Below are 25,205 nucleotides of genomic sequence, written 5' to 3'. Positions count from 1 at the left end.
CTAATAAAAAATATATATTTAATGACAAATAATCTTTATTAAACAAATAAAAATGCTAGAACTTCAAAGGTAAATTTGTTATTTTTTAATATTCATAAATGTATTTATGTTGTTCACTTTTAATATTTTTAAAATTCACACTTTCATATATAAAAAGAATAAATGATTGATGATATATATATATATATATATGTATATATGGGCAGTATGCTTACAATATTTTTAATCATGTCTTTGTTTGTTCCTTTGAAAATCAATCAAATTTATTAATCACAAAATTACTGAAAAAAAAAGGCAAATGAGCAAGCCTTTTCCAAATTATACAGATAAAATGCACCCTTCAGAACTTCCAGTTCAAGTTTTTAGCAATGGAAATGATAAATACCAGAAAACAAAAATGAAACAAATTAGAGCCAATTAAAAATAAGGTATTAATCATGATTTTGCCTGTTACTCTGGGAAATTATTTCCATAAACTTGTTCTTGATTACCTGCAAGCTCCTGCTGCCCTCTCGTGTTCATTCTGTTTTTAGGATGTTCTGCTGAACATATGACTCCAATTTTAAGTATGGAAACAATAAATTGCTCTAGTTTATCTCTTCCATTACTTGAAAATTCTAATGGTATTGCAGGATCCAGGATTGCCATTACTTGTTCTGGTATAGCATTCTTTGCAAAATTGTGGAGGTTTGATCCATCCTTAAACATGTCATTTGTTGGTCTTTTTCCTGTAAACATCTCCAACAACAGGATTCTATAACTGCAGACATCGCCATAAGTAGATACCTTTCATTTGTTAAAAGACCTTTCCTTTTTAAGTTAAAGTAGATACATGATAATAAATTTCCTCTCTTATAATATATATATATATATATATATATATTTTACATAGAAGGTTGCAGTTTAAGATAAGGAAAGGGATAATATATGTTAGGATTCGAACTCTAAATCTATTAAATGTTATGACTATATGAATCAATTAAATTAATCTCTTGATTCTCCTCTCTTAATACTTTGATCTTTTGTTTCTTTTATATTCTAAAATAAGGGCTTTAATAATAAATAGAATTTCATACGTTAAAGTGGTAATTTTAAATATTAAATTTTATTTTAGGTTAGATATTTAACATCACCAAACTATTGTACGTATAAAAAAAAATTAGAAATAATAGGTGAAGTAAAAGAAGTTATGTTAACTTTAAAATTAGTCGATAATTTTTCAAATGAATGGTTGAATATATATATATATATATATATATTTGGCCATTATGCTTGCAATATATTATTAACAATATTTTTAATCATGTTTTTGTTTGTTCTTTTGAAAATCAATCAACTTTATTAATCACAAAATTACTGAAAAAAATGCAAATGAGCAGGCATTTTACAAATTATACAGACAAAATGCACCCTTCAGAACCTCCAAGCAGTTCAAGTTTCTGGATTCTTAGTTTAGCAATGGGAATGATATATATCAGAAAACAAAAATGAAACAAATTAGAGCCAATTAAAAATAAGGTATTAATCATGATTTTGGCTTTTCCTCGGGGAACTTATTTCTATAAACTTGTTCTTGATTGCCTGCGAGCTCCTGCTGACCTCTCTCGTGTTCATTCTGTTTCTAGGCTGTTCTGCTGAACATATGACTCCAATTTTAAATATGGAAACAATATATTGCTCTAGTTTATCTCTTCCATTACTTGAAAATTCTAACGGTATTGCAGGATCCAGGATTTCCATTACTTGTTCTGGTTTAGCATTCTTCGCAAAATTGTGGAGGTTTGATCCATCCTTAAACATGTCATTTGTTGGTCTTTTTTCTGTAAACATCTTCAACAACAGGATTCCATAACTGCAGATAGATACCGACCCTCTCATAGCATATTCTGCACATTGAAACCAATGAATAATAAAGCATATAAAATAGAAAAAAAGATCATAAATATTGCAATTGCTATAGAGCATACATATGTAGATTAGCATATGAATCGGTAACGAAAAAGTGAATCATCTCTTTGTTACATTTAAAATTTGAGACAGGAATTTCAGGGATCATTAGAAAATTTCTTTTGTTGCTGACCATTTGCTTAGATTCATGACTGCTGATAGAGTTCCAAGTTCTGCTGCCAACAAGCTGTTTTTTTTAATTGGTATACAAACCTATTATCTGGCAACAGAATTGTATTCGTATACATGCTGAAAATTTTGCAATCAATTAATAATTGAGTGAAAGGTATGTGCTTATGTGTTGAGTATGCAAGCCAGAGTGAGAGAATGAAGTAAATACCTCCATCAACATAACCCATGGATCCTCACATACCGATTGAACTGGTTTGATTGTGAGAGTACATATCTGTGCATTCTGTAAGGAGCTTGGCGAGACCAAAGTCACTTACATATGCATAAATGTCAACATCAAGAAGAACATCACTTGGTTTTAAGTTACAGTGGACGATTGGATTGTGACAGTTGTGCTGTAGATATTCCAGTGCAGAAGCCACATCTATGGCAATATTTAATCTCTGGAAAATATTAAGCTTCAATTGTTGGTTCTGTTCATTAGTTTCTGAGTGCAGCCAGTTCTCTAGATTCCCATTTGGCATGAACTGGAGAACTAAAGCTCTAAAATTGTTGCCTCTAAAATCCACACTCGAGCAACAGTTTAAGATCTTGATAAGATTTTGATGTCGAATTGTCCTCAAAGCTTCACATTCAGGCATGTAGACCTTGACTGCTCCTTTCTGCTGAAGGTTGAGTACCTTGGCAGCAATAAGTCTACCATCATTGAGAATCCCTTTGAACACGGAGCCAAAGCTACCAACACCTATCAAATTTGCTAAGGAAAACCCATCATTTGCATTTTGCAGGTCTTTTATTTTAAGTCCATAAAAGGTAAAAAAGCTGAAATTGCTGAACTTTGGCATATCATTCCATTAAAAATTTGTAAGCCACAGCTGCAGATGCTTAAATTATGTGACCATATGGTCATCAAAATCTATTCCTGCAAAATCATAAGGCCTTTTTTTTTTTTTTTGAAAATGAAATAATATTCCTTCTCAGGAAAATTCATTAAATTTTAATTTCTTGAAAATGAGAAAATTCAAAAAAGTGGAAGATGCTTTTATCTTTTGATCAAAACAAGAGTGATTAAAATGCAAACAAAATGATCAAAAGAATTAATCCTTTTGTTCATGATTAAACTGTTACATCCAATTTCGAATTAGATCCTTTTGTCTTATTCTTCCAGGTTTGCTATGTATTATGTTCTTACCATGATAGCTGTTAGGGGCATTTGATGATTAAGAGGGTATAGCGGTCTTTTCCCCTCTCAAAGCCTTCAGTAGACAACCAAAGGCATTTTTGTCATTTTTGCCGACCTAACATGATATAATTAGTGCCACCTCAGCTCAACCTTGTCTTAATTGTCCTCTTATGGTCCCCCTCAGCTTACCTATAAATATGGAGATTCAAGCATCATAAAGCAATGTTCATCCCATTCACTTATCTCTTTCCTTCCTATTTCCTTTCTGATACGATCTTTACTGACTTGCACGTTAGAGTGCAAACGTAGGAAACACCTCTTCCTTTACCTCTAACTGTCCTTCTTTTATGCATTTATAAGAGTACCCTCAGGTCAAAGCTCGGCACCAACATTTGGCTCTCTAGGTAGAGGCATTATTGTATTAGCCGAGCACAAAACAGTGCCACCAAGAAAAAAAACCCAAGAGGAAGGAGAGGCAGCCATCATGACTGGAATAAAAACTCACCTTAGCTAGCATTCCGTCTGCCTAAACTAAACCACAGGCAGGATCAACCATGGAACAATTTCAAGCCCTGACAGAACAAATACAAGCTCTCAAGTAAATACTGCTAACTATAACCCCACCACAAGTCTCCAAAGTACTGAACTTAATCATATTTGGCTAATAAGCTGCACTCGGACAACCAAGCTACGAAGAGGCAGAAGCCTCTTCAACTTCCAAAGAAGAAGAACACACAAACCCAACTCATCACCGCCCCAGCCACCATTTCACACATGCCACAACTTAAAAATCCAAACAAATAGATCATGAATTTCAACCAAACAGAGATATGGAAGCTTGGACACAAGCCATGGAGAAAGAGTTGAAAACAAAGGTAGTGGCATTTGAGGATGAGCTCAAGTTCCTAGTTAGAGACCTCATCCTTTACTTAAGAAGTTGATAGAGTCATGCCTCCCAAAGGATTTAAAATGCCAACCTTGGAGACATATAACAATATTTTAGACCTCTTTGATCATTTGGAACTTTATAAAACTAACATGATGATGCAGGGGGCAAATGAGGCTTTTATGCGCAAAGGTCTAGCTATTACATTGAAAGGTGCAGCTCAGTCTTGGTTCAGTAGCCTGGAGCCAAGATCAATCACCATATTCAAGGAGCTCAGCCACTCATTTCTATCCAGATTTGTGAGCAGTCATAAAGCAAAAAAAATGACCCTAAACTTGATGTCAATTCACCAAGGGTGGAATGAAACTTTGAAAAGCTATGTCACACATTTTAACACAGAAGCTCTTTAGGTTCAAGACCTAGAATAGACGATCGCTATTGCTGCAATGACAAGTGGACTCAATGATAAAGAGTACCATTTAAAACTGACATTGTCACTAAAACTACCAAAAACTCTTACCAACAGCCTACTAATAGCAAATAAATACATAAATACTTAAACTACAAGAAAAATAAATCGAGGTGAGAGAGGCTCATCCCCACTCTTCGATTGTCAAAAAGGTAAAGATTTCTATAATCCTCCCCTAAGAAAGAGACGATATAGGGCTAGAAACCTTAGTTTAGAAAGAAGCTACACTGTACTGAATACCTCATATGAGAGGGTTTTGATGTAAATTGAAAGAAATCCTAACTTTAGATGGCCTAAGCCACTGAGACAAAACATAAAGAGGGATCCGACAAAAAGATATGCCTTTCACAGGAACATCGATCATAATACCAAAGATTGTGTCGACTTAAAACTTTAATAAGATGAGATCAGTTGAGGAGATTTACGGGATACAGAAGATAAGATCGACCTAAATGGATTACAGACAAGACCATAGAGCGTCCACCTGGGCCAGAGAGGAAGAGCAAAACAAGAAAGAAGTGATGCTTGATGAGAAGAGCCAAATCAAAAAGAGGGCTAAACTGATAATAGTAACTAATTGCCAAGGTGATTAATGTGGTCAAAGAAGGTAGCTCCACCTCAATGAAAAGGAAATTTAACTAGGGCATGGTAATGGCGGTAAGCACCTCGACCAAAAAAAAAAAGACTAGAGAGATGAGCCGATCTCATTTAGCTCGAAAGATCTGAAGGGAATCCAACACCCACACGGTGATACCGTAGTGATCACAGCCTTGGTGTATAACTATGTGGTCAAGAGAATCCTATTTGATAATGGGAGTTCAACCGACATCATGTACTATGGCTATTTGAAGAAAATAAAGATTGATGAAGATCAGTTAAAGTTGATCACCACCACATTAGTGGGGTTTGAGAATGAGCAGGTGCCCATAAAAGGAACTATCAAGCTCTCAATCTTTTTAAGGACTAAAACGAAGATAATTACCTCGATCGTAGAATTCATGGTAGTGGATGTCCCATCTGCTTATAACATGATATTAGGCCAACCTAGCCAGTTTGTTATATAGCTTATAGGCTCAGCTCCTTATTTGAAGGTGAAATTTTCCACACCTGAAGATGTTGGAAAAGTTTGGGAAGACCAATCCACAACACGGTAATGTTATGTCACAACAATTAAGGGTAGGACTGGGAAGCAAATAAGTAGCTTAGTCGATATCGAGGTCGAAAGCAAAAAAAAATCAACACAGATAATTGACAAGAAGTAAGACATCACCAACAAAAGCACAAAACGTAAGATCGGCCTAGGAGTGGTGTGCTTTTAAGTCACTTTGAGCTTTCAAGATCTAAAAAAGTTTAATTTTATTCCATTTTTAATTTTTTTAAGATAACATTAGAAACAACCAAGCTCTTAAGTCGGTGCAAACAATTTGATGTTACATCGACCGAGCTAACACGTTGGCCAAACACAGCATGAAATGAAGAATATACTTCAATTTTATTGATATGTTCAACAAGTTCTTCAATATACTAATCATCATGTTGGGATCCATTTTTGTAAGAAATGATCTTGACCTAATTGAACAAAAAGAGATAATTGATCAAAGATCGGACTCAGACGTAAACCAACCTAAACTGACTGAATACCTCATGACAATCCCATTTTGGAACAACATTCTCCAAAAATACATGCAGATCAGAGCCAAGCTCCAACATAAAGACTAACTAATCCAATTTATAAAAGATAATGTTGACTTGTATGCTTAGGCACTGTTCGATATGCTCAGAATTGATACTGAAGTGATGGTAAAAAAATATCACACTAATCCTGATGTAAAACTAGTTCTGCTAAAAAAAAAAACTTTTACCCCCTAAAGACAATAGGCTATTAAGGAAGAAGTTGACAAATTATTAGAAGCTGACTTTATCAGGAAAGTCTACTATCCTAAGTGGATAGCCAATGTGGTTATGGTAAAAAAACACAGCAAAAAAATGAAGAATGTGTATGGACTTTACTGACCTAAATAAAACTTGCCTAAAAGATAACTTCCCTTTTCCTAGCATAGATCAGCAAGTAGATGATAATGCCGAGCAAATCCTTTTCAGCTTTATGGATGCCTGTTCTGGCTACAATCAGATCAAAATATTAAAAGAGAACGAGGATAAAATGACCTTTATTATTGAGAAAAACCTTTATTGTTATAAGGTCATGCCCTTCGAATTGAAGAATGTAGGGGCGACCTACCAAATATTGGTAAATAAGGTGTTTAAAGACTAGATCGATTCTAACATAAAGGTATATGTAGATGACATGATAGTCAAGAGTAAGAGTTTGATCGAGCATCTAAAAAACCTCAGAGAAACTTTTAACATTTTTAGAAAATATAATATGAGACTTAACTCAAGCAAATATGCTTTTAGGGTTACATCAAGTAACTTTCTTGATTACATGATCAATAAAAAATGGATAAAAATGAACCTTGAAAAGGTTCAAGTGATCTTAGAAATGAAAGTGCTAACCTCAGTAAAGGAAGTATGAAGGTTAACAGGTAAAATAGCCGTACTTAGTCGATTCATGTCTAGATCGACAGAATGATGTCTACCATTCTTTAAAAATTTCAAGAATGTCTTTGATTTTAGGTGGACTCCTTAATGCTAAAAAGTTTTGATGAACTCAAAGAGTTCTTATCCTCTTTGCTTATTTTGTCTAAACTAAAGACTGGTGAAACATTGTACTTATGCTTAGCTAGTATAGATTAGGCTGTCAGCTCGATCATAGTCCAAGAAGAAGAAGAAAAATAATGACCGATCTATTTTGCAAGTAAAGTATTGATAAGGCCTGAAGTTAACTACAGCAATATAGAAAAATTAGTTTATGCCATTATCACATCGACCAGGAAACTTAAGTTATACTTTTAAGACCACACGATCCATATCCTGATTGATCAGCCATTGAGGCAAGTTTTACATAAGCTTGAAATGTCGAGAAAACTAATCAAATGGGCAATAGAGCTCAATGAATTTGACCTACACATTATGCCTAAATTGGCATTAAAATCATAGGTGCTGACAGACTTTGTCATAGAGTACACCTTGGTACCACTTGAAGGATAGTTTGAAAAAAAAAAAAAAACCTTGGATAAGGATGATTTAAAGCTCTATGTCGATGGATCAACTACAAGTTAGGATGAAGGAGTTGACATCATTTTGATTAGCCTAGAAGGGCTACAGTACCCATACACTTTGAGATTCAAGTTTAAAGCATCTAACAATGAAGTGAAATATGAGGCACTGATAGTTGAACCAAGGTTGGCAACCGAGCTAAATGGTCAACACATAACCGCTTATAGCGACTCCAAACTGGTGGTCGACTAGATAAATAGAGAGTTTGAGCTCGAGAAGATGGAATTTAAAAGTATCAAGACAAAGCACTAGCCCTGGTAGTTGGCTTTAAGAGAGTCGAGGTAAAAAAGATATCGAGGTTAAAAAATTCAATATTAGACTCCCTGTCTAAGTTAATTTTAGGAGCAATAATTAGGAGTTTAGACCTAGTTCTAGTAGAATAACTAGAGCATAAAAGCACCGAGGACAAGCTTGTCAGACAAGTCATAAAGAAAGAAACCTAGATGATGCCAATTAAAGCATACCTAACCATAGGAATGTTGTCTAAAAAAAAAAATTGAGGCTAAGGCCTTGATGAGAAAGGCCCCCCGATATATAATGATCGAAGAAAAATTATCAAAAGATCCTTTAGCCTACCCTACTTAAGATGTATTGATGAAAAAGAGATAGAGTTAGTCATATGAGAAATCCATAAAAAAATATGTGAAAGTCACCTCAGACTTTGGCCTTTGGCTTATAAAGTGTCGAGGCAAAGTTATTATTAGCCCACCATCATGAGGGATACAATCGAACTGGTGAAGAGATGTGACAAGTGTCAGAGATTTACCCACGTGCAACATCTCCCCTCAACCAAGCTTACGCCTATCATCAGTTCGTGGCAATTCATGTAGTGAGGAATGGATGTCTTTAGACCATTCACCCCGGCCATAAGTAAGAGGAGATTCGTTTTAGTGGTAGTAGACTACTTCACAAAATGGTTAGAAGCTGAAGCCTTAGCCACCACCACTAAAGCATAAGTTGAAAAATTTATGGAAAAACATAGCCTGTAGATTTAGCTTACCTCAGTCTATAATAAAAGACAATGACAAACAATTTGAAAAATTTAAGGTTCAAAAAATGGTGTTCAAATATTCACATTGACCTCAGGTTCATGTCAGTTACCCACCCTCAGTCCAATGGGCAAGCCGAAGTTGCAAATAAAAAAATATTAGAAGCTCTGAAAAAGAGGCTCAACGTGGCAAAAAAAAAGTGGGCCAACGAGCTACTGAAAGTTTTGTGGGCCCTGAGAACAACTATGAAGGTGCTTATTAGTAAAACCTCCTTTCACTTGGCATTTGAAATAGAAGCTGTAGTGCTAGTTGAGATTGGCCTGCCAAGCTTAAGAGTTGAATTGGTCTCAAAAGAAAAAAATGAAAAAGCACTTAGTGCAGACCTCAACCTCACCAAATAACAAAGAGACATAGCCCTAACATGGATTGCAGCCTACCAACAAAAGGTAGCCAACTATTATAATAAAAGAGTTTGGTGTAAGCACATTAGGAAGGGCAACATGGTATTTAGGAAAGTTGAAGCTTTAAGGGTAGATGATCGAGATGGCAATTGGCCTTGACGTGAGAAACCATATATTATTGAAGAAGTCATTCATGATGCGACTTACAAATTATAGGATCTAAATGGCAACATCATCCCAAAGACTAGAAATGCAAACAACTTAAAGATTTATTATAAGTAGCTCGATATAAATCGAGTTTGCACTTTATTATTTTGTGAATGGCATTTTATTATTTTCTCAACCTTCAGAATATGTCCCATGAAAAGATAAACATGATGGAGGGCTTGACTGTTATTCTACATAGGTTAAAGTAAGAACTTGTTTTAGATTACACGAAAGGACCTTAGACTTAGAAAAATAAAAATAATAACAATAACAAGAAATTGAGTTGAGTTCAAGAGATGCTTACCAAAAAGAGGAATTGTGACTTTGTCAAACCTCCTAGTAATGTCGAAGTTGGAGATAGGGTCATCTGTTAGAGCATACTCCAACCCCATAGATATTTTCTTCAAGCTAAGACTTAGCACCCTAGTTTTGAGGTTCTCAAGAGCAAAGGATAAGATCTTCACTCGTGGTCTTTTAGCTAGAAGGGGTGGTGTTGTTATCGATGTAGAAGACAGGTCTCGACTTACACTAGCTTTTGACTTTCGTCCTTAGGGAAAGCAAGGCAAAGAGGTGCTAACCACCTTATCTCTCCCAAAGGATAGGGTCTTGAGCTGGATCTTCTTTTGGCCCCTTTTAGACCTCAGGGCACATTGGGATAACAAGACATTGAAGTTGCCACTATTGGCTATCTCTACAAAATCAAGCTAATAGTTAGATAAAAAATTAACTTAAAATAAAACCCTATAAGGTTACCTTAAACCTACCCTAATAGTTTGTCCAATTTATCACTTTCGGGGAGGTTAGCCTATAAGCATTGATGACGAGCTCCCTCTATTATAAAATTTAAAATTTTATCCTGATCTGACAAATTGAGGATAGAGAGGGCCACTAATACGTCCATAAAGGAGTTGGGTATACTCTTTATTCTCAAGCCTCAACCTCAAGTTCACCATCTTTATTTGCCTTTCACTTCTCAAGACATAGGAAGAGCAGTTTCTAATTTTTTATTGAGCTCGAGCAATTGGTGAAAAGTTTTTTATTTGGTTAAACTGTGATATAAAACTATCTGTTGTCACTAGGATTTTTTAAGAGAGAAAAACTTCCTAAATAGAGGGAGAGAAGGAAGAACATTTAGTTGTTGACAAAGAATAATAAAAGCGACTATGTATCAAATAAAATTTGGGGTGAGCTAAGTGATGGTCAAATTGTAAGAATTAAAAATTGAAATGAATAAAGGATGTAGTGGAAACCTTAACTGGCCACGAACGAACCCAATATACATAGGTCGATGTGACTCTAGTCTATCAGTGATCTGGTCTAAGGAGATCAACGTTATTACATTGTACCCTTCTCTGGAAAAAAAGAAAGTGGTACCTAAAGCACTAACGTGATGTGCTGACAACATGTTAGGATAGTCTTCTGGATTTGCTCTACCCTTTAGCTCACCCATCATATCTTTAGGGATCATGCCAAGGTCACATAGAGTATATACATGGACCTTGGCTAATTTGCCTTGCTTTATAAAACTCTCCCTCTCATCGTCATATTCTCCAGTCGAGGTGTTTCTTTTCTCTTATTCCTCTTCAAAACCCCTTTCATCAGAAAAATTTGACTTTTACGTGGAAGATGGATTCCAAGGAAGAGCAATGGATGAAAGTAGTTTGATTCTAAAGAAAGAATGATGAGGTGGAAACCTTTCAAAAGAGGATGAGATGTTTAAGAAAGTTGATTGAGGAGAGAGAAAGTGCAAGAGGTAGAGAGGATCGAACCCTCGAAGGGGAAATAACCAAAAATGAAAAAAGGTCAGCCATAAAAGATAGACCAACTTGAGAGATAAAGAAAGCATGGGGATGTTGAAGTTCAAAGTTGATCTGAGCACATAGCTTTTCTGTGCTTAAAACTTGTTTGCCCTTTGCCTAAGCATTCTCTTCATTACATCATTACCCTTCTTCGGACATCGGGTTGAACCAATAAGCCATCTTTTCATAGTTGCGACACCCAATAATAGGAGGATTTGGTCGTTATCTTACTGCACTCTCTAACTTACCCTTGGCTCTATCTTATAATTCTTAGTCTCTTCAAAACTCATACTAAAGGACATAATTAGAAATATGTACCGAAGTGGGTGTAAAAAGAACTTTGAAGGCTAGAAAGTTGTTGAAATAAAAACTTTTAAGTCAGATGGAGAGCAAAGAAAACAAAAGGTGAAAAATTAAAGCCCTATCAATCCTTTATATAGACACGCTGGAGACCAGATAGATGACACATTCTGCGCCACGTGTTGAGCATGGGTAGTTAGACATATTTTCATCTATCGACTTTAAATTTTCTTGCTTAAACCACCTATCTCTTTATCTAATACTATCAGACTAGCGTAACTGGATGAACCCTAGGTCAGACCATCTAAATTGAATAACTGTCAGAGGTAAATTGAGAACCTGGTTCACCTTCAGGGTCTAAAATAGAGGCTCAAATCTAAATTTTCAAAAGAAAATACAAGTTTCACCATGGCCATATGAACTCTAGCACTAATCTCGAATCACCTCAGATAATCATCACCTCAGCAACCTTTAAATCAATTATGCACTCAATCCAGAATACACTCATGAGATCAGATAATCGATAGGTCGAACCATGGTGCAAAGCTAGTCATCATCCAAAATCAAACTCCTTTTGCAACATCGACCTTCGACGAACCATGTAGCCAATCTATCCCCACATTGGAGACGTCGATAATAAATTTGGATATCTGATACTTAGATCGCTTGATCAAGGGATAGAGTGTTAGAGGCATTTGATGGTCAATAGGGTATAGTAGTCTTTTCTCCCTTCAAAGGCTTTAGCAAACAATCAAGGGTATCTTTGTCATTTATGTCAACTTGACATGTTAGGTCAGCCTGACATGGTCAGTGCTACCTTAGCTCAATCCTGTCCTAATTGTCCCCTTACGGTCCCCCTTAGCTTACCTATAAATATGGAGATTTAGGCACCATAAAGCCAAGTTCAACCCATTTACTTCTCTCTCTCAACTCCTTCCTACTTCCTTTCTGACCTAATCCTTACTAACTTGCACGTCGGAGTGCAAATATAGGGAACACCCCCTACCTTTGCCTCTAACCATCCTTCTCTTCTACATTGATAGGAATACCCTAAGGTCAGAGCTTGGCACCAATATTAGCCATCTCCCATAATAATATTGCTGCCACATATTCATGGAACATTAAACATTAACAATCTTTTTCCTTTCCCATGGATTTTGATGACCATATAGTCATTTTTATTAATCTATTCATAAAATACACCTATTTATTTTTTTCATCTTAATATCTTTATGAACAATTCTCACAATAAATTCTTGTTAAAAAATGATAGAAGAGGAAAAGTTTGGATTCTATCTATGGAGGGTGAAAATTATAGTACCCCCTATTGTATGTTATTTATAACATACATGAAAATAATGGTTAGTTGCCCTGTGATTTCTTTGTGGAAAAAGACAAGAAGAAAGTTTTGATTTCCAAACTCATCTGATAACCGATGATTGACCAGATTTGGTTGTGTCTGTGTGGTTCATGGGTCAGACCTCTTAAATAAAAGCCACCCTCAAGAAATGAATAGTGACAGAAGCTTTATAAAATTCATTTGTCTGGATTTAAATGTAGTTGAATAGCAAACCAGATAAATTTGGACATAAAGTCATTCTAAATCCAAGAATGTTAAGCAAAAAAAAATGTATATTATTCATGAAACCTGAAACATTAGAGGTGGAATTTTATTCATGAAATGTAGACACAAGATTGAGAACTTGAAGCTAAATCCAATATTCTTACAGATTTGGTCCTTCACTAAAAAAGAAGAGAATAACAAACACAAGACTGAGTAACTGCAGCTGAAGGAAATGACGATCTTTTCTTCTTTTCCCTGTTTCATTCCAGGGGAGGGACTGTTCGCAGGACAGAACACATGGCGCCAGGGAGTTCCCAATCAAATGTGATACTGATCAAAACTGCATCTTCACACACCAATGGACCAACTAAGCTTAAAGCATTAAGCAGTACCTGTAGCTAAAGAAAATAATGCAAAGGATGTAAAATTTGATAAAAATGTATAACAAATTAAATGTTATTGTTACTTAGATTTAAACCAAAATTAGTACCTTTTGTTCTTAATGATCGAGGTTGAAGCATCTTGTCTCTTATAGAACAAAGCTCAGCAACAACATTAGCCATGTTCATTCTTTCAGTTGGCAATTCAAAAGAAGAGGCAATTCCAATTTCAAAAATGGAATTCAAGCTCCGAAGAAGTCTGGTATCTTTTTGGCTGCTCTTATTGAAAGTATTGTTCATCATTGTTTCTCCTCTGAAACTTTGTTGAAGAAGAGTGGGATCTATAATCTCAGCCACTCGATTTGGCAAAGCTGTTTTAACAAAGTTATGAAGGTTCAGGTTCTCTTTAAACATTTCATCAGTGGGTCTTCTCCCTGTAAACATCTCCAGCAAAAGAATGCCATAGCTGTACACATCTCCATATGTTGTCACATTACATCCCAAGCCATATTCTGCAATTCATTTGTCAGAAAAAAGAACAAAAAATTCAAAACAGATGCAAATAGCTTTCTCACATCAAGGATATTAACCTGTTAAATTAAGTAACATATATATCTGAAACAGTGCATTCTATACAAATATGTAGCGGTCCACTTACCTGGCGGAGCATAACCAATTGTTCCTCTAAACCCAAGAGTGCTTGACTCGCTTGAAGTGTTATTTTGTATGTTTGATGGAATGAATTTTGCTAGGCCAAAGTCACCTACATGGCCAACCATTTCATCATCAAGTAGAATATTGCTTGGTTTGAGATCACAGTGAACAATTGGTGTTTCACAATGATGATGAAGATACTCCAATGCACAGCCCACATCAACGGCGACATTCAATCTCTGAAAAAAATTCAAGCTTTTTGCTGCCTCCTCTCCTTCATTCATGCTAACAGGTGGATGCAGCCAATCCTCTAGGCTTCCATTAGCCATGAATTCATACACAAGAGCCTTAAAATCATTGCCTTGATAGTCCACACCAGAGCATGCTGTTAATACCTTGACAAGGTTTCGATGTCTAACATTCCTCAAGGCCTCACATTCAACTAAGAAACTCCTTGAAGCTCCATGTCTCAGAAGTTTAAGTACCTTGACGGCAATAATTTTTCCATTCTCTTCAAGAATTCCTTTATATACGAAACCAAAGCTACCTGCACCTACTAAATTTGCTGATGAGAAACCATTAGTAGCTGTTAGGATGCTTTGATATGATAACTTCAACAATGGATTTTCTGCATTTGGTGATGCAGGGTGATTTCTTTCCTTTCTAAACCAAATGAGAAAGATAAGGGAGAAAACCAAAATAACTCCTGAAAAAGCAGAAGCAACAGCAATTATTGATTTAAGTGAAATAGTTGATCTCCCTCTATGTTGTTTCAAGTTATCACAAGTTGGCAGGTGGAACTCTGGAGTGCCTCCACAAAGCTTGCTGTTCCCTACAAGGGATGCAGCACTTACATTTTTAAAGACTCCATCAACTGGTACTAGACCTTCGAAATTGTTATAAGAAAGATTCAAGTACTGTAAAGAGCCAAATGTCACAAGAAAATCTGGAATTTTACCAGTGAGATTGTTTCTAGAAATGTCTAAATTTATAAGACCTCTCAATGAACTCAAGGATGAAGGAATTGATCCATTGAAAAAATTGTCTCTCATCAGTAGTACCTCCAGCCTTATACAATTGCCAAGATCATTTGGAATGACACCTGATAACATGTTATGAGAAACATCCAATACACCAAGATTTCTTAAATTTCCTACTTCAAAGGGAAGCACGCCAGTCAAACGGTTCGAAGATAAGAATAGACCGATTGACAAGGATGATAGTCCAGCTATATGGCAAGGTATAGAACCACTGAGATTGTTATTAGAAAGATCTAAAAAAATCAGATTTTCACATTTGACTAGACTTGGAGGAATCTCACCTTGAAGATTGTTGTCATTTAGAAGCAACTTGATCAACATCTTTAAATTTCCCAATGAAGTGGGCATGGATCCTGAGATAGAATTAATATCTACAGCAAATAATTGTAGCTTTTGAAGCCTGCCAATCACAGATGGAATGGAACCTGATAATTGGTTTCCTCCTGCCACCAGCGCCTCCAAGTTGATTAGATTTCCAAATCCTGCTGGTATTCTCCCCACTATGCTATTGTTTTCCATAGCAAATATGGTGATAGTAGTTGACAAATTGCTTATGCACTCAGGTAATATCCCTCCAAAGTTGTTCTCACTGATAGCCACAACTTCCAAGCTGGTGGCATTAGTTAAAGAGCAGAGGAAGTTTAAGTCATTTGCTCCCTGACTACCAAGAAGATTGCCAGCAATATTCAATCTTTGCAACTTTTCTAGCTTTTGTAATGAAGACATCTTTCCAGTAAATTTGTTTCTCACGACCTCAAGATCGATGAGGTTAGAGGCATTGGTTATTGAAAGAGGGAATGGTCCACTGAGTTGGTTATAGTTAACATAAAACCGTTCAAGATATGGCATGTTGACTTCCAATTGTGAGGGAAGACTACCATGAAAGTTATTTTCCCCAATATCTAGATTTCTGATATTAGAAAGATTAAAAAGTGAGGACGGAACGATACCATACATTTTATTAACTGCCACGGCAAAAGTGGTAAGATTCTTTAGTTGGCCAAGAGCTTCCGGGATAACCCCAGACAATCTATTTAGAGGCAGATAGATTTTCTCTAGAGATGACAAGTTCCCTAAAAAAGGAGGGATACTACCTCTTAATGTGTTGTTGCCAAGGCCTAATTCCTTCAGGTTCGAAAAGTGGCCAAATGCAGCAGGTATTTCTCCAACTAGCAGATTGTGTCCAATGTAAAGGTGTTTGAGCTTCGAACAACCGGATATATTGGAAGGAATTTCACCAACTATGAAATTTCTAGAAAGAGTTAGTTCTTCCAATCTATGTAAACGGCCAATTTCTTGTGGAAGTTCTTGAATGAAACTGTTGTTTTGAAGACTTAACACCCGTAGAAAGCTCAAATTTCCAATATAAGGTGATATTGGTCCCATTAGTTTCAGTCCTGGTAAGTCCAACCTGGTAACTCTCTGATGTCGTCGTCCGCATTTAACACCAGGCCATTGGCAAAAATGGACGCTGTTGTTCCATGAACGCATAATCCCAAGCTGATCACCAGCTATCTTGGCCTTAAACTGGAGCAAAGCCTGCCGATCTGTTTCATTTCCATTAATTGCCAAGGCTGCTGAACCAAGAAAGAAAAGACCTTTAAGATTGAAGCATAAGAGAAGAATCATAATTTCAATGTAAACGAGGAAAAAAGAGCTGGCCACTTTCAAATGCTTGTTCAATAGTGCCATCAACCCGAATCAATATGTTAATTGATGAGATTGTTTTGTATTTGAGAATGCTTGGTTCATCAACAATAGAGTGCAATATATAAGAAGGTTTGAAACTCTAATTTATCCTGCATTATCTGCCATTAATTGGTTCAAGTTTTCTGACTTTGAAAGTCATATGGCTAGATTTTGCTTCAGGCCCCTTCTTTAATTGGAAGCATCTACTTGTGGTTGGCTTTCATCCTGGATTTTGAGCATAATTGAGGCTTACTTGCTATACTGAATACTTTTCCTCACTTCTATAATTTTTTTTTTCACTTTTATTCTGGATTCATCTTTTGGGTTTTTTTTTTTTTTTTTTTTTTTTTTTCATCTTAATAGTCTTTGGAATATGAATACTTACAAATATATCACAATCATTGTAATATATATTGCTAAATATGTATAAACTAATTTTTTATTATTGTAGTGGTAGTACTAATATTCTAATTTCTAATGTTACGAATGGATACCCTAAGTTTTCAAGAATTCCTTTAGTATAATAAAAATATAAAAACGATCATGACACTTGTATTAGTGTAGTTGACTCAATCAACTTGTGCAAAGACAAATGCATAATTCAGCTTAAAGTAGCAAAATTAAGAGATAAGTAATTATTAGACGTGAAATCAGCTGGATCCCACCTTTTTGAGAAATGTTTTATTTTTTGTTTCTAATCAATAGTTTAGAAAATGATTTTTGGCAAGAAAAGTTACCATTCAATTAAAATTATCATATTATTTTGTGATTGATCAGTCAGATATAGCTCATTTACAAATTCCTTGTTTGAGTTTTCTAATTGTTTTGTTAGATATTTTATAGGGTTGATTGGTAGAAATTAATTCATATTCAAAGACTAGACTTAGACCTATTCAAGGGTTAGATTGTCCACTGGAATCCGAAATTTTGTCCGAAATTTTAAAAATTTGGATATGAATATTATGTCTGTTAAAAGGGTCTAGGTAAATAAATAAGGCCTGATCAAAAACTAGTGTCAGGCTTGGGTTTCACCATTTAAGCTCGAGCCTAGCCTTGTCCAGCTCGAAAATTAAAAAAATATTTTTATTATAATGAGATAAGGTCCATTTGCTTTATATTTTTATAATAGATAAAATCTATTTGCTTTATTACTTATAATAGGATAAAACTCAAATTTTTTTATGTAAAATATTAAAATAATGATCTAATTTTAAATTACATTCAATAAAATTAAATTGAATCCAAACTCAAATGGCTCATAAATTCGATTAAAATTAATTAAATTAGTTAAATTAATAATTTAAGAAAGTTTTAAAAAATTAATTTTCCCAATTTTAAATATTTGTGCTTTTGGTGGATTTGAATTTTATTATTACATGTAAGAATGTATTTGGACAAAAAATAAAGCCTAAAAAAATAGGATCGGATCTAAATTTACTTAAAATGCTAAAATATCAATCATAAACCCAACCTGACTGACCTATGAGCAACTCTAGCTAGACCATTTAATTAATCTTTTTCATTCTAAATGTCTACAACACCGTCCATCAAGATGAATTGAATTAGTTTTTATTTTTTTCTACTCAATAACAATGTAATGTTGATAAAATTTTGTTTAATCTGATTATATTTATTTTTCTAATTGTAAATAATTTAAATATATTAAAAAAATTCTTTGGTAAAATAAAAGGAAAATTGCTTCTAGATCTGTCCAAGTTTGAGCATCGAACAAGAGATTTAAAACTTGGATTTGATCTGAAATATTTAAAATTTAATAAAAATATTTGTTTATTAAATTTTAATTTTAAAATATATTTTAAAATATTAAATATTCATATTTTACTTTTTTTTGAATATTTTAATATATTTCTTAAAAATCAAGCTTATTAAGCACAAAAAATTAGTCAAATCTTGGGCAAGAATTTTCCAAGACCAATCAAACTCATTTAGATTCGACCCATGAACAAATCTATTCGCTTTGTGCCTTTATTTTTATCATCAGGATTAATTGGAAGTCTTTAAGGGACTTTGTAGACTTGGAAAAAGACTTGCACCATAGGAGCAAAGAATGGGGGAATTTGATGAGATAATGACAACGAAAAATAAAGAAGTGGGTCTCTTACCTTTGCGTTTACCTTGACCTTATTTCTTTGGTGTGAACTCTTTTTTTTTTTTTTTTTTTCTTTTTTTGTCCAAAATTCCAAACTCACCTATCAATTTCAACACATAAAGAAAAAACTTTATACTAATAATCACATCTATGTCACTCCAACTATCTACAATGCCAAACTAGATTTTGATTGTTAAATAGATAGACATATTTCAACTAATGTATAATTGTTATACTTTTGAACTATATATTATACCAATTTTTTATAGTAATTTCCTAATTCACATGTTCTTTAGAAATTTTCAAGAATTTTGGTCTGTAAATGAAAAATGAAAAATGAAAACTAACAGAATGACCATTAATTTGAAGAGTAAGTGTATGTAGTCATGAATAAATTTAACATGATTGAACCATTACGAGACTTATTATCAGAATTCTAGATTTCACCATAATTAGTGATTATACCAGAAAATGATGGTCAAATTAAAACCAGTTAGTTAGAACTGGAAATAGCTTGAATTGAATGGACAGGCATAAAACATGTGGATTCTTCCATTTTATTCCATAAAAAGAAAAAGAAAAAAACTCTTCCATTTATAGTGCCACCTGGTAATAATCAGTGCCTTTCTTGATCTGTTTGATTTCTTTTTCTTTTGAAAATGAAATAATATTCCTTCTGAGGAAAATTCATTAAATTTTAATTTCTTAAAAATGAGAAAATTAAAAGAAGGAGAAGAAGCTTATTTTTTGATCAAAGCAAGAGCGATTCATATGCAAAAAATAAAGAGAAGCTGCCAAATGTGTTTTAGGACAGCATATTAGCATTAATTACCCGTAAAATATTCTAATTTGATGATGCAAAAAAGACAGGAATTTATGTTTAATACAGATTAACAGCACATATATCGGAAGCAATCCACTAGTTGATAATGAAACTACAAAAAGGAAATATTAATACAAATAGACAAATTATTGGAGGAAATACTCTAATGTTACTTATGGATAGACATGACAATTTTAGATACGACATAGTGATATGATACGAAAATGATATAAAAAAAATTATGTGTTTTAAAAAAATACGTTTCATGTTATTCTTGTCGACACGAATTTCAACACGACATAATTCGTATCGTATATGTGTTTATTTATTTAAACACATGACACGATACGAATAATACGTTTAATGTAATCTTATCATATGAATACACATTTAATATATTTAAAACGTTTAACATATTTTTTTATTTATTTTAATTTAATATAAATATATAAAGATTATTTTAATTTTTAATCTTTTAATTATGATACCCAATTAGCTATTTAATATCATATAAAAATTATTTTAAACATTTAATTATGATACTCATTTAATAATTATTATAAAATTATTTTTTATATTAATAATATAAATACAATAAAAATATTAACATTAGTCCTATACATGATTATTTTATTCTTTAATCTTTAATAGTTTATCATTTTGAATTTGATACTAAATATTAATATAGTTATGTAATCTAAATTAAAATCTAAATATATATATTAAATACATATTAAATGAGTCTTAAAATTTTTTTATTTTTTTAATATGTAAGTATTTTTTGTATTATTAATATGCCAAATTTATTAAGTTGTAAACGATTGACAGTCTATAGTTTTTTATTATTTTAGTTGTATTCTTTTATATATCCGTGTTAGTTGTATCTATTCGTGTATATCCGAATTATTCGTATTTATTTATATCGTGTTTAAACGAATTAATTGTACATGTGTTAATTGTATCATGTCACGTGTAACATATATATTAAACGTATTGTGTTCGTGTTTAAGATTTAAACATGTTTTATAATTTGTATTTTAATTTAATGATTCACATAATTACACGTATCAAACACCATACTAAATATGACAGGAAAATACGAATTACCATGTCTTCTTATGAATATCCTAAGTTTTCAAGAATTCAATTAGTACAATAAAAATATAAAACGATCATGACACTTGTATTAGTCCAAACTTGTGCAAAGACAAATGCATAATTCAACTTAAGTAGCAAAATTTAGAGAAAAGTAATTATCAGTTGTGAAATTAGCTTAAACATTGGTTTTTCAGCTGGATCCCACTAATCTGAGAAATGTTTTATTCTCCATTTCTGATCAATAGTTTAGAAAATGATTTTTTACAAGAAAAATTGCCATTCAAATGAAATCAACAAATTATTTTGTGACTGATCAATTAGATATATCTTCAAAAGAATAATCGCACCTTACCTTCGCAAATTCTTTGTTTTTGAGTTTTCTTATTGTTTCATTAGATATTTTACAGAGATGATTGGTAGAAATTAATTCATATTCAAAGGCTAGACAATTTAATTAATCCTTTTCATTCTAATTGTCTATAACACCATCTGTCAAGATGAAATTAATTAGTTTTTATTTTTTCTACTCAATAAAAATGTGATATTGATAAATTTTGATTCGATTTGATTATATTTATTTTTCTAATTGCACATAAATTGCATGTGTACTTCCCTAAATAAATTGGAAAAAAATTCTTTAGTAAAATAAAAGGAAAACTTATTTCTAAATCTGTTTAAGGCTAAGCCTTGGACAAGAGATTTAAAATTTGGGTTTGATTCAAAATATTTAAAATTTAATAAAAATATTTGTTTATTAAATTTTAATTTTAAAATATTAAATATTCATATTTTAGTTTTTTTAAATATTTTAATATATTTCTTAAAAATCAAGCATATTATGCATGAAAGATTAGTTAAGCCTTATGTCTTGCCCAAAACCCAAAGATTTAAGACGTAACAATGCCACATACTCATAAGACAAATCTCACAAGTATGCAAGCTAATAGATATCGAACTAAATCAAAATCTCTATTAATCTCCAAAATAATACTTTACAAAATCTCAAGTTTACAAAATTATACCGTTTACAAGTTAGTCGAATATACTAAAATTCTTACTAGTAAATCTTATAGAATAAAAAATAAAATACTCACTTAAAAGCTATACCAAGCTAAAGATAGATGCTAATCTTGCTAATTCAAGTAGTTGTCAAGATTAAGCCTTCCAAGATACAAACATCGAAATCTAAAAAAGTAAAAAAAAATTAAAGGAATGAGTATGATGACTCAGTAAGTAACCAATATCCACTCAATTGGATTAAGCACGTCACAAAATATTTTAGTCAAAACATTAACTAAATGATTCAAACATATTTTGGGTAATCTTGTATTCAAACATATTTTCGCAAATCATATTTCAAAATCAAAAGCTCAAATTTCAAAAGAAAATAAAACATCACAAAATCATAAAGTTTATTAGTCTCTAGTAACATATTATGACCATACTTAACCCCTGTGATATAGGTCACAATCAGAATTTTTCCTTTAGTGCAATGGGATAAAGGAATATCATAAGCAATCGGGTGGTTGAACTGAACAATCATAATTACTCATTAGTGTAATGGGACAGAAAAAAGATCATAGAAACCCTTTTAGTGCAATGAGATAGAAGTATATCACCATTGGCATGGTGAAAAAAACCACTATTCTCAACTGTGGCATGGTTCGAAATTGGTATCAATATCACAAAGTGCATTTCGACATGGCCAACAAGTAACCCCCATTGGCAGGGTTAGAACATAGTCATACTAGGAGACAAAAATCATAATATATTTTTAGATTACCTTACATATACAAATTCAATATTTATAAATTTTCTCATAACATAATTCATACAAAGTAAATTTCGTAATCATTCCAAAGCAAAATTTCATATTTCGAAAAATGTTGGATATATAAATATATTATTACAAAATCATATTCAAAAATCAAAACAATGTCAAACCATATTCCAAACTCATAACAAAGAAATCATATACACATTATGCATGCTCAACCTGATTTACAAAACAAATGGATAAAACAATATTTATTATATTTTTAAACTCTAAATATATTGAGGCTAATTTTTAGGGACATAAAAACCAAAAGGATATCAAGTCACTTACTTTATGCACTAAACCGAAACTTAAACAGCATATCACTCAATTCTCTTAGTATCCTAATAATTCAAGAAATATTAAAAAATTAAAATTTATCCTGAAAACATAAATTTAATAAGGCAAACCTTTGGCTAGTTGTCATAACATAAATCCGTGGACCTACCGCTAGACATGGATTAAAGGAGTCACCACCAATCTTTTTCGTTTAAGTGTGATTGGTCACCTAACAAAATCTATCATATTTAAAAAGGAGTCCCAAGATTGACTTAGGTATCTTTAAATAATAAATTTTAGTCTACAAAACCAAATTTCAGATTTTGGAGTGCGGTTATGTGTGAGAAAGGTTATAGATCCCTATAGTGCCCATCCCAAGGATAGTACCAATTTGATCTCAAATTATCCAAGCCTTAACCATATTTATGGTTTACCAAAATATTTAATATTGAAAATTAATCTTAAAATTACTCCAATAGTTTGGTAGCAATTTAAGATAATTTTCTCATCTCAAGAGTATCTATGGAGACTATTATCCCACCTTGAAGAGGCTCCGTCATTGGATTTATTAATGTATTTTACCCAAAAAAATAATTAGTAAAGTTCTCTAATAGTTTGGTAGGGTTTACTTTGATGTAGATCTCTCAATAGTTTGAGAGATTTTATTATAAAATATTTATAAAATTTTATTTTTGAAAATTTATTAAATTTTTCAATAGTTTGGTAAGATTTAACTTAAGATGTAATCCTCCAATAGTTTGGTAGGATAAAATACAAAATATTTTTTTGAAAGCCTTTTTTTTTTTTAATTTGAAAGAGAAAAAAATTAATTAAAGTAGCAAAAATTATCATGCAAAAAAAATGCAAATAATGTAAATAATGAATCATACAAATCATAAATATTACATGCAAATAAATTTAAAATATATAAATAAACAATGTGAATAAAAATCATGCAAAAATAAATAAAATTAAGCAAGAATATCATAAAGGAAGAGGAAAGAAATTAAATCAAAGATAAAAAAAAGAACATAAAAAATTTAGCCGGGTTGGGTCATTATGGGTCTATGTGGGTCCTTGTTGGTTGGAGTTCAAAACCTTGCCATTTCATCATCTCATTTCTTTCCTTCCCTCTGTCTTGCTTCTCGACTTCTTTTATTTACACTTTCCTTCAATCCAAATCAAAATCCTACACTCTCTAAGCTTTTCCTTCTCCTTTGTTTGGAACCTAGCAAAGCCCAAACTTTGATTGAAAATCGTTGCCTACTCTACCTCTTCCTTGTTGTCCATAGTCATAAACTAGAGAAGCAAACCCCAAACAAAGCACCAAAGTTAGAAAATCCACAACCCAAAAATGACACAGACTGCCACTTGCTTTGTTATTGTCGGCCTTTGATCTTTGCTATTGACCACCGTAGGTCTTCTTCAAGCTTTCTTTTTCAGCTTGGGTGGTGATTCCTAGTTGCTTTGATTATGGGCTAGTTTGTGTTTCCTTTTGGAAATTGGTTTGGGTTTCTTGGAGTATGGGTTTACTGGCTTTCGGATATAGATTTTTTCTAGATTGGGGGTATTGTGTATAAGGCCATTAGTGTTTCTTCTTGGTTGGGTTTGATTATTGATGGGTTTTCTTTTCTTCTTGATTTTTTGTCGATTATTTACTACAAGCTGTATTTGCTGGTTTTGATTGCTTGATTTTATGTTTTGGACTTACTGCTCTCGATTCTTCCTCTGATTTGCATGGTTAAAAACTGCTAATTGCTTCTTTGTTGAATTGCTTATTGATTGGTGCTTATGGCTATAGAATTACTTGAAAGCTTCCTACCAAATTGTTACTCGATTATTCTGTCATAATTGCTTGATGATGTTTCATTGAATTTTTGACCCCCATTTTTCTCTGCTTTACCTTTAGATTTATGAAAAAATTTAGGCTAAATCAATTCTTCTTAAATCTATGATTTTATTTGATTTAATTTTAATGTGAATTGATTTTGGAATTAAATCCCAAAAATCTCTCAATATCATTTTAATGTGAATTGATTTTGGAATTAAATCCTAAAAATCTCTCAACATCATTTTCACCAGATTTCATTAAAACTTTCCTTTTTTTCTTTTTTTTGACAAATGTAAAATTAAACCAAAAATTAAGTTAAAAAATAGATTTTTTTTAATTGGGCCCAATTTACGGTTGAAGCCTATTTTCAATTTCAAAAAAATTCTCGGACAAAATGTGGTGTCTATAGTTGCCCCTTTTTATGCATTTTT

At 32.8% G+C, this 25,205-nt stretch overlaps 1 protein-coding gene and 1 pseudogene across 1 annotated transcript; both read right to left on the bottom strand.

The window, feature by feature from the left end:
* Positions 1-450: 450 nt before the first annotated feature.
* On the bottom strand, positions 451-2,924 carry LOC149515710 (putative LRR receptor-like serine/threonine-protein kinase At3g47570 pseudogene; annotated as a pseudogene).
* A 10,206-nt stretch (positions 2,925-13,130) lies between these two features.
* Positions 13,131-16,938, bottom strand: LOC149515709 (putative receptor-like protein kinase At3g47110). Its single transcript, XM_089740620.1, has 2 exons — positions 14,093-16,938; positions 13,131-13,946 (listed from the first exon to the last, which is right to left on the bottom strand). Exons 1-2 carry the CDS (start codon positions 16,818-16,820, stop codon positions 13,504-13,506), a joined length of 3,171 nt encoding a protein of 1,056 aa, XP_089596746.1. The 5' UTR covers positions 16,821-16,938; the 3' UTR covers positions 13,131-13,503.
* Positions 16,939-25,205: the final 8,267 nt, after the last annotated feature.

The sequence above is a fragment of the Durio zibethinus genome, chromosome 12 (genome assembly GCF_047325235.1).
Source record: "Durio zibethinus cultivar Kanyao isolate XHJ-2024 chromosome 12, ASM4732523v1, whole genome shotgun sequence".
NCBI classification, from domain to species: Eukaryota; Viridiplantae; Streptophyta; class Magnoliopsida; order Malvales; family Malvaceae; genus Durio; species Durio zibethinus.
This window is presented reverse-complemented; position numbering and strand designations above follow the sequence as displayed.